This window comes from Chanodichthys erythropterus, chromosome 16 (genome assembly GCF_024489055.1).
Source record: "Chanodichthys erythropterus isolate Z2021 chromosome 16, ASM2448905v1, whole genome shotgun sequence".
Classification (NCBI taxonomy): Eukaryota; Metazoa; Chordata; class Actinopteri; order Cypriniformes; family Xenocyprididae; genus Chanodichthys; species Chanodichthys erythropterus.
The window spans coordinates 33,770,548-33,782,153 of NC_090236.1; the positions used below are offsets into that span (position 1 = coordinate 33,770,548).

The window sequence follows — 11,606 nt, forward strand, 5'->3', positions numbered from 1 at the left end:
AAAACTTTGCACTGGCAGACATCAATATAGAGAGTGAAATTTGACTCAATCTGAGGAAGCTCAGACAATGTTTATCAAATGCTTCTGAAATATTCTTTGGTGAGTGATTGAAGTGGTAAATTGCATCAAGTCAACGGAACACAAAAGCGATTCTTTTCAAGTGCCTGTATAGCCTTTTCCCCATTATAATTCCATGCAAGCATCTCTCAGGTTGCCATCCATTTGGCTTATTAATTCTACTTTGTGGACCAGAGTCACCTGCATGATTCATCTCTTGTATTTCCTACATCAAATTTCATCTCAATTGCTTTTGGCTTACACATGTTTGATTTCGTTTGCAGATACTCGTTGCCTTTGGAAACCAGCTGCTACCAGGTTACTAAATCCCAATGGAGTGGCTCCCTGCTGGTCGTCACTGCCGTCACCTTGTGCAGCACCAATGGTGTGATAGTCTACAGATAATAGCACGAATGGGAGCTAATACATCATCCCAAGGATCCACATGGGATGAGTAGTGCGTCATGGTTCTTCTATAATCATAAATATGTCACTTGTATTAGTATTCCTTGATCCAAATCTTTTAAAAGTGCACTCATCATGTTTTACACAAATGAATAGTGCTGAAAAAATAAAAATATAAGATAATTAGAAATTAAAATAAATTATTTAAAATATAATGTCACATAATTACAATATTACTTGCTTTATCTCATTAATCCCCATATTGCACAGTTTTGCTTGTGGAATAAATTATGTAACATTGAATGACAGGTTCAATTTGTTAACATTCATTAGTGCATTGGGTATGATGAACTTAAAATCATTTATTAATCTGGATTAATGTTTATTTATAAATATAATATTGCTCATTAGCTCGTCTTAAATTATACAACTTATTAAATTTATACAAAAAAGCGTTAATATATGTAGAAATCAACTTCATCCTAGATTAATAAATGCTGTATTGTTCATTGTTTCTTCATGATACATAATGCATGAAATAATGTTAATGAATTGAACATAACTGTCAAATATTACCATAAATTAATCATATTAATGAAAATGAGTAGTAAAGCATTCTACAATGACATCTGTAACTGAAAACCTTTACATTTCTGTGGTGGTAAATTCAAAACATCTACCATATCAGCCAGTGCAACATAAGATCTGTTATTGTGATGCATAACACAAGATATCACAATCTTTTTTGGGATGAGACATTAAGAAAATTCAATGCAGGTTACCTCTTTTAAAGCAGATATTTTGATTTCACTGGTCTACAGCCCAAATGCTTCTGAAATAAATGTAGTCAAACTTTACTAATTCCTAGTCAGAGAGAATGAGAATAATGCTTAAAATTGTTGATTAGCTCCAGTTTTCAGTATATGCTGGGTCAGGTATATACGACCCTTGACTTGGGAATGGCAGAGGATAAGTTCACATTTACCTTGATAACCAATGACAGTAAGGACTTGACGTCATTGAATTTCGTTCGAGTTGTACAACAGTCAATCACTGTTTGCAGATTCCATAGAAATTAATGAAAAGTGCTGTAAACTGAATCATACCTGTCACGCAATTATCTGTGACTTCTCTTATTAAAAAAAAAAGCATTATTTTGGGTGTAAACTAAATATAGATCAATCCAAAATTAATTTTTAAGAGCAAACATGTGGAAGATTAGCCGGAAACAGCCTCTGCTCTCCTTCCCTGCGTACCACAGTGTTAGCAGGCATTACGTTTTTTTTTTTTTTTTTTTTTGCTAACCTTGCAGGCTTGCCTTCAAGTGGTTTTGCCTGAAGGACTTGATGAGCTGGATCAGGTGTGTTTAATTAGGGTTGAAGCTAAACTCGGCACGGCTGTGGTCCTCCAGGAACTGAGTTTTGCACCCGTCATACAGTATTGTGCTCTCTTACAGTATTTGTCAGTGTTTGATTTTGCAAAGGGACACATTTCTGTTTAGCCAAAGTGAGCAGAGATGCCTCGTACTTGTGTAAACAGTGTAATTAACTTCAAATAGAGCCCATCAATGCTTGCAAACTATTGCTGGACAGTGACAAAAGATGGTCCATTTAATGAATACAAGAGATGAGCCAGGAAGCGCCAAGTAGCCGAAATATCAGTAGCCAATCAGTTGTTTTAATTGTCATATTTGAATTCAGCAAACTACATAATAAACAGTAGTGTTGTCAAAAATACCGACCGCGATACTAAGTCGGTACTGAAATTTTACTTTGAGCGGATTCGTAACCATCTCTGATTGGCCTTCGTGTTTTCGCGCTCATCTGATATGTCTGTGATTGACTACAATGATCAACGCACGGGAATGTTTGAAAGCGTTTTGAAAGCGGTAGTGTATCTGTGTAAGCACTCGGTGAAGAGCGTCATTGATGTCTATTTACAACATATTTTTGAAGCGTTGATTATTGTAGCCAATCACAGACATATCTGATGAGCATGTGAACACAATGGCCAATCAGAGATGTTTACGAATCCGCTCAACAGTGCTCAAAGTGTTACATTTTTAAAATTTCAGTACCAACTTGGTATTGCGGTTGGTACTTTTGACAACACTAATAAATGGTACATTTTATCTCTGATGCAGATGACTTCTAAAAAAAAATTGTAAATTATGCCTTCATTTTCATTGAGCTCACAGAGGTTTCCATATTCAATAACTCCTGAATATAAATGTCAACTGCCGCTAAAGCCTCGGAACAAAGAAAACTAATGCAAGCGCACATCTCTTTCCATTCACAACAGAAAAAAATCCCCATCGGAGCTGGCAGTATGACTAAAGACCATAGAATTCACTCTGCCGGGGATCCTTTGGTGCATTGTTAACCCCCAGAGGGGAGCTGTGCCCAAGGAAGCGGTAAAAGGTACAGTGCCTGCTGGTGTTCTCCTCTTGTGATGTGCAACCCAGTTTCTCTTCCTGGAAATTCTGATCTGTTATCATATCAAAGGGCCAATGCATTGACCAGCTGAAGTCCCATCTTTTCAGTCTGAGTTCAGTGATGCTGTTTACACAATGCATCTGAACTGTGAGGCACATACAGAAGACTCGCCTACACCCAGACACCCACACAGACTCTTTGGCTTGCAGGACAGCCTTTCAAACAGCGCTGGCAGAGGCTCGTCTCCCCCTCACTGAGTCCATCACAGTTCCGTGGGCCTTTCACTGCCCAGCTGCTGTAGGCATGCTGGGTTCTGAATTCAGCGAGCGGAGAGAGTTGGACAGAGTCGGCTACGTGCCAATGGGGGGCAGAGGAAGCAGGCAGAAAGGCCAAACTCCCCTGGCAGAGCTCAGGTCAGCCACAGTAATGCACCAAACACACCTTTCCTTGCCACTGTGCATGTGTCTTTGACATACACTGGAATGAATGTGTAGCAATCGATATTTAAAATGCACTGGACTGAATGAATGATGTTAGCGGCATGCTGTGCTCATGTAATCACAATGGTGTTGCAACTGATGTGTTGCACTTTTCAAAATAATGATGCGCATGACGCTACCAATGGCAAGGTCACAGGTTTGCTTCTTAGGAAACATCAAATAAGACCAAATCAGTACAAGGGTTTTCAATCTATGAAAAATGGTGTAATCATGTCAAAATTATAATTAATAATAATAATAAATGAAAATAAATGTATTAATAAAGACAAATAATTTATCAACTGCAATAATTTTCAACAGTTTGGGGACGGTAAGATTAAAAAAAAAAGTTTTTGAAAGAAGTCTCTTCTGCTCAGCAAATCTGTATTTGAGTAAAAACAGTAATACTGTGAAATATTATTAGAATTTTAAATAACCATTTTCTATTTGAATAGGGGTGACCCAGTATTGTTGTACATTATCTGTAACTCACTGAATTTGAGCTATAGGGTGCTTAAAGATGCCCAACAACATGTTTTCAAAAGATGTAATATAAGTCTTAGGTTTCCCCTGAAGGTGTCTGAAGTTTCATCTCAAAATACCTCATAGTTTTTTTTTACAAATTTTTTTAACTGCCTATTTTGGGGCATCATTATAAACGCGCCGATTTATGCAGCGCGGCTGTAACGAGGTTCATAGATGTGGGAAGGAGGCGGGAACCGGCGAACGTTCAAACAAACTTTAATGTAAAATAAACAAAGAACAAAACGAAAGTAATGCCGGCAGACCCTCGCGGACGTCTGCCGGCCACACAAACATAATAAAACATAAAATAAAGTCCAGGCCTGGTCCTTTCTCGTCCTTCACGGTAGTCGCTCCTCCTTTTATGCTCCCGGAGCTCCTCCGTGAGGGACTCAAGGCCGGTGCGCCTCCCAGGTGAAGCTCATTAACACTTGCGCCACCGGCCTCTTGCCGTTCCCTCACGGCTCTCGCCCGCCCTGGTCGCCACAGTGGCCCCTTTAAATCTCGTGCTCTCCACCCACGGAGCTCGTGCTTGCCTTAAACAGCTATAAACAAAGTTCACACAGCTAATATAAAGCTCAAAATGGATCTTTACGAAGTGTTCATCATGCAACATGTCTAATCGCGCAAGTACAGTATTTAATTGGATGTTTACATTTTATTCTGCTTGAGTTTGATTGTGCTCCATGGCTAGCGGGCTAATGCTACACTGTTTGAGAGATTTATAAAGAATGAAGTTGTGTTTATGCATTATACAGACTGCATGTGTTTAAAAAATGAAAATAACGAGGGCTCTTGTGTCCAGGGCTGAAACGATTCATCGAGTTACTCGATTAACTCAATTACAAAAATTCCTTGAGGCAAAAACTCTGCCTCGAAGCCTCGTTAAATTCCTATGATCCTTTACACGCAGGGATCTGATTCACACGGACCGTTGTTCAGTGTTCAGGAAGCACACCATAGTGTGTGACATTTTGAATTTAGTTGGCGCAATCACCGCAATGCAAGTGATGCAAGCCAAATGCACCGTTGTATTGAAAATGATTGTATGTAGGCTATTTCTGCCGTACCAAACTGCAATGAAGCAACTGGTCTGACTGGGGCGTCACTCACACACTCACACACGGCATGTGTTTTTGTTCTCAGGTGGGTAATTTGCAGAAGGTGCAATCCTTTTTTTGTAATGTTGTATTAAGACAACAAAACTAAGGCCAAATGGCCTTTACTATTTAAGTTTGTATTCATAGTTTTACATGTTATACATGTTTTACAGTAAGTTGACTTAACTGTATTGTTATATAATTGTTGGCACTGGCACTTATAAACACTAAATGTAAAAAATGTGGTAAAAAATTGGAAAAAAAAGGCTTAGTTTTGGAGCCAAATGTTGGAGTTGGAACCAGTACCTCTGTTTTTTTTAGAAATAAAAGCCAAATGCTTGGTCATTTTACAGCCACATCATTTTCACTATGCATTATTTGTTTTGGTTGTTTAAAAAAAATATCTGATTAATCGATTAATCGATTGATTAAGTGCTAGATTAATCGATTACAAAAAGAATCGATAGCTGCAGCCCTACTTGTGTCCGTGGATACAGTAATAAACGATGATAACTTTAACCACATTTAACAGTACATTAGCAACATGCTAACGAAACATTTAGAAAGACAATTTACAAATATCACTAAAAATATCATGTAATCATGGATCATGTCAGTTATTATTGCTCCATGTGCCATTTTTCGCTATTGTCCTTGCTTGCTTACCTAGTCTGATGATTCATCTGTGCAGATTCAGATGTTACTGGCTGCCCTTGTCTAATATGCAAATATTGGGGGCGTACACCCCGACTGTTACGTAACAGTCAGTGTTATGTTGAGATTCGCCTGTTCTTCAGAGGTCTTTTGAACAAATGAGATTTATATAAGAAGGAGGAAACAATGGAGTTTGAGACTCACTGTATGTCTTTTCCATGTACTGAACTCTTGTTATTCAACTATGCCGAGGTAAATTCAATTTTTGAATCTAGGGCACCTTTAAACTTTTATACAAAGTTTGTTTACTACAATTTGTTTACACCAATTCAAACTTCTGCAAAAATATCGCAGCCTTTATAAGTTGATGTCGAATACATGGTGTGCATTTGTTCCAATCTACCCCACTGACCACAGCTCAAATCCACTTACTGTTTGACGCAGGAGTGTGTACGTGTGTGTACATTAGTCTACTAGAACAAACTTCCTTAATGGTATTTTTGCTAAACGCACACTATGTAAATTTTCACCGCTAGAGGTCGCTTATTCAAAATAAAGGCATAGCTTGATGATGCCGAGATTGAGCGCGGAATCTTGAGAGGTGTAGTCTTCACCTCACAGCGAGTGGAAAAGAATCGGGACGGGACTCGGGCAGAAATCATGTTCTTGGATGAGATTATTAATGTTACTGTAGTATGAATCAGAGTAGGGCTGAGTGCTGTGCGAGCAGAAACAAGGCCGCTGGTGCGATTGCTAATGAGAGACGAGTGCAACACTCAAGAGCAGTGGAGCTTTTATTATGCTGCAGTCGTCGCTTCCGCTTCATCTGGTCAAGCATATGTGGGGTAAAGCAGCGCTGTTTATCATATTAGATACATTTGTGTGTTGAAAGTTGTTATAGTGCTATCTGCGTTCGCTCGGCGGCTACAAAATACTTGTTGTGCACTGCAGTAAGCTAGATCGATATTAGGCATGGTAAAACATGATACTGTCACTTTGGTGTTTCCATGGTTTCTACAAAATAATAACGGAAACCGAGGGTAACGCGGGTATGATGTCATTGATAGGCCACGCACGGACACAGTCCATGTCCTGGTTAAAATTGCTGGTTAATGCATTTGTGGAAACAATAATACCTTTTTTTTTTTTCAGGATTCTTGGACACTATCAACTGTGTCCTTCTGTTGTGTTGGTTGTTTTAGTAACTGCAAGACAGCGTCAGAAAAGATGAGGTCTTCACTGCATGTGCTATGGCCCTTTTCTATCATGTGACTGCACCTGTCGACTCATCAATGATATCATGGGCTGCATCAGATCGAAGCCTCATCACAACTGAGACGTCAGTATCTTTTTTTTTCCATTTTCTCCTGCTATGATGTTGTCAGGACTTCTCATTGTGCTTTATTTGATCCGTCACAAGCGGCGAAAGGTCGGTTTGTCTGCATGAAATCGATACCCGCACTATTGTGCAGAAAACTCCACTGGTTGCTGTAGAATTCAAACACTTTTCATTCACAAGTTTTCCTAGTTTTATAAAGTTTTCACCTACCACAAAGAGTGCAGTCAACTGCATTTAACATGCTTTACCATAATCAACCTTCATGTGCTGCTGAAAATCAGCTTTTTTTAAAATTACTATGAGTGATTTCACTACTGTACATATTATTTTTCTCTCCCCACATGCAGAGATGAAAGAATAACACTTAGAAAACTGTGTCAAGGAAAGAAATTGTCAGGATTCGGAGTAAGTTTGATTTAATTCAATTAAAAAAAAAAAAAAAAATACAGTAACTACACCAATAGTGGAGCTGAGAAAAATGGAAAATGGCTTTTTGCCATGGGACCCTATTTTGCTCATAAGTCAATTTTGAATACGCAGTATTTTTTTAGCGAATAATATAATCAACACAGCACAAACCTGTAGATTTTATAGCGTGTGGAGAAGCCTTGCTGGAAGCGTTCTTTGAACTCGGTGTATTCTGGACAGCGATGGAAGGGCCCTTTATCAGACAGGAGCCAGTCCAGCTGGCCGCTGCTCCGGCCGGAGATGGAAGAGAATGGTGAGGTCTTCTGGTCCAGACGCTCAGCCAGAGCCAGAAACCAGCTCAGTGGGCCCAGAGGTGCCCAGTGCCACAGGAGCATCAAGAGGAACCATCTAACAACTGCAGCTCTCTGCCAACACAACGCCATCCTGCCCCTGGGCACCTGGCGCCAGCATTCTTCTGCCAATCCCTTTGACCTGAACAGACAGGAAGAGAAGACCAAAGTAACACTTTGATGATCAGCATATATACATAACAATGTTCTTGTGTGTTTCATTTAGGATCCTAAAGCAAGTATGCTTTTCAAATAAGACCAGAGTGAAGTATAGTGAAGACAGTTGTCTGGTATACTCGATTCTGATTGGTCAATCACAGCATTCAGCCGTCAGATATTCAGTATTTCTGTATATTAGTGTAATATTATTGTGTTAATTTGTCTTGTACAACATACAAAACAACTGGCCTAGTAACATTGTGTAGAAACAATTTTTTTACTGAGAAATTGCTAGTAAATAAAAGAAATCGGCAAGTGACATTAAATGAAATGTGAAATACTGAATTACAAAGGCTGAGATAGTATTTTCTTGTAAATTGTACTCCAGTAATCTTTTTAATATTTTTTCTTCATAAATCAGTATTTTATGTCCTCTGCTTTGTGTCAGTCTTCTGATCAACCTTCTAGGGTTTATTCTGTGATAATCTTTGTGTGACTGTACATATGCAATACAATGTACCCAAAAATATTAAATTTTAAACCATTGTCTTTGCACAGTATATATTTTATATATATATATATATATATATAATATATGTGTGTGTGTGTGTGTGTGTGTGTGTGTGTGTAATGCTTCCTTTAGTTTCCTGTTGTAGAGTTGATACCCATTTGGTTTCTGATATTAAACACTCAATTCTTTACATTAGCATTGGGAAAAATGAAAATCTGAAAATAATGTTTGACGTTTGACCAAGGGCCACAAGGGAAGCTTATATTAATGAGTTCGCATAGATTATGTAAAGCGCAGGTAGACATCGGTTTTGAGAGAGGCAATGCCTTCATGCACCAATGCATACAGTATAATATCAAACGATTAGTTCCATACAGGGTTTAGTTTCATTCCCTGACATTCCTTTATAATCCTCCTTCAAATCCATGATGAAAATGAATTTTCTGAAGGACAAAATGGGTTTGGATTCCTAATGATGTATGAACTACTTTGCACACATTCCTAACTGCAGCAAGGGCCTATTGGTAAGACAATTAGAGACGAACAGATATTATGAAACATAAAACAGGTCTCGATACAGGCAATAACCATATACACGGTATCTACAACCTCATAGTTCTGTAATAAGTTCCATTTACCCAGCATAGCCTACTTCAGCACAATTCATTAAACTAGGAACGGCCATCAGGCCACCCAGAGATGATTTCCCCATGTTTTCCCACCCTATCGCTTCCTACAAGAACTTCTTATTTCCTCACTCAGTCGTGTAGTTTTAATATACGAAATGTAATTATCCCTATTCCTTCAGCAAAATATATTTCTTCTACTCTTCACCTTTTTTCTCCTCTCATCTCCTGTGTTTTATAACTCTGCAATCCTCTCATCGCCTCATCTTGATATATCAAATTCTGTGCCATTGCATTTCCTTTTCGTTTGTTTTATATCTTTCATCTTTCATCTTTTTTTTTTTTTTTTTTTTTTTTTTTTCTTGCTATTAATCCCATTGCCTTTTTTTCTGGTTTTATTTTCTTCTTCTTACTTCTGTAATAAAGTGACCAACTCTGGTGCCGTTTCTGTAAGGGAAAATGCATGTAACAGACAGTCTGTTTGTTTGTTTGTTTATTGATTGATTGGTTGATTTGTTGATTGATTGATTGTTATACACAAAAAAATTAAGCCCTTTTTTTTAAATGAATTTCAATATTATAAATTATAATATAATTTATAATATAACAATATACAATTTCATTTTATATTATGAATTAAGAGAATGTTTTAGATGAGTAAAAACTAGAGCTTAATAAAATATTTTGTATAAATCTTAAAGGAACACTCCACGTTTTTTGAAAATAGGCTCATTTTCCAACTCCCCTAGAGTTTAACAGTTGAGTTTTACCATTTTCGAATCCATTCAGCCAATCTCCGGTTCTGGCGGTACCACTTTTAGCATAGCTTAGCATAGTTCATTGAATCTGATTAGACCGTTAGCATCGCGCTTAAAAATGACCAGAGAGTTTTGATATTTAACGGTCTAATCAGATTCAATGAACTATGCTAAGCTATGCTAAAAGTGGTACCGCCAGAACCGGAGATCGGCTGAATGGATTCGAAAACGGTAAAACTCAACTGTTTAACTCTAGGGGAGTTGGAAAATGAGCCTATTTTCAAAAAAAGTGGAGTGTTCCTTTAATGAAACAGGGGAATGGACCATTTAGTTTATGTGATCGTATTCATAATTTTAAACATTTTCATTTAGTTTTTGTTTTTAAATTTATGAATACGAATTACATAGACTAAATGGTACATTCCCTTGTTCCATTAAGGTTTATACAAAATGTTTTATTAAGCTCTATTTTTTGTTTTGTTTTTAAAATTCTCATTTAACTCATTTAAAATTCTTAATTCATAATATTAATAATATGTAACGATTATTCAATTTAATTTGATGGAATTTCTTTTTGAGTTTATATTTAGTATTAATATTAATATTAAAACAACTAAATATTAGCCCAGTCAATCAATTAAAAAAAAATCTAAATTCTAATGGTATGAGTCATTCGATTAATCAATCAAATTGCTCAAATGGTCAGATAATCCCTTATTACTGAAATTCATTTTTATTGTATTATTTTTATAATTATATTAAATTGACAATCCTTTGAATGTACAGTGTATTAGAAGAGAGCAAAAGAGTTAAATCTAATTTGTCACTATGATGCCTACATTTAACTGTAAACGAAAGGAGTTAAAAATGGCAAATGCCAACCCAGGTAGGCAAGAGACAAAATATAATAGATTAAATTAACAGTGCACGCAATACATGATAAACAGCATTTGCACACAGAATGCATTCATCAAGGCTTGCATTTCTACTGCTCCCTGAGAGAGGTAAATGCCATGCTATTTGTCAAATTTAGACTAACAACTACAAAAATATGGTCAAAATATCGCCTTTATTCACAGGATGCTTTGCCCAGTTTTGATCGTAGCTCTTTTTGCACAAATATTGTAGCCTATTACAGCCTTTGCATGTCAAGTCTCTGTTTGGTCCATTCAATAAAGTCAGTTTACTAAAACTCACTCTCTCACTCTTCTTGCCTGACATTATGAAGTTACTATAGTACCATTACATGCTACCATTTCAACAGTTGAAACTGGACAACTTTCATCTAGCCGTATTGCACCAAATACACGCTGTTTACCGCATTAAGGAGCAACAGCAGATGGACACCAGTATTGTCAACCTTTCATTCTAAAATACCTTGACAGACATCACTTTTGAAATTTGCCTTTCAAATAAACCCAGGGTCTGAGTAGTGACACCCCAGACAGCTCTATCAATGCTCGGTCTTATAGCTCTCCATTCCCTCTGGAGCCTCTGCCTAATTATAAAATGCATAAAACATTGAAATGCCGGGGAGACAATGCAGAAATACTGAATTTAGCCCTGACATTTTCATGCGCATCTTGCATAATTTAGGTGTCTTTATATTTACCCTTCCCGCTCAGGAGAGAAGCCATGCACTAGCTGCATGTATCTAGAATTTAGCATAGGGTAATGGGACACAGAGAACACAACACATGTCCACAACACTTTCATACAAGAGTACTCTGCAGAGCACACTTGTGCTGAAATCGGCATTGCAGGGCCTGAGGTTCACCTGAAGGCTTAACAACTCATGATCCA

General features: G+C 37.5%; 1 protein-coding gene across 1 annotated transcript in view; it reads right to left on the reverse strand.

Annotated features, from left to right (window-relative positions):
- The window catches only part of brinp2 (bone morphogenetic protein/retinoic acid inducible neural-specific 2), a 65,219-nt gene extending 57,377 nt beyond the window's left edge, over positions 1-7,842 (reverse strand). The window contains exon 1 of the mRNA XM_067363293.1: positions 7,571-7,842. Coding sequence (XP_067219394.1) covers positions 7,571-7,842 — 272 coding nt within the window. The remainder of the gene's footprint in view (positions 1-7,570) is intronic.
- Positions 7,843-11,606: the final 3,764 nt, after the last annotated feature.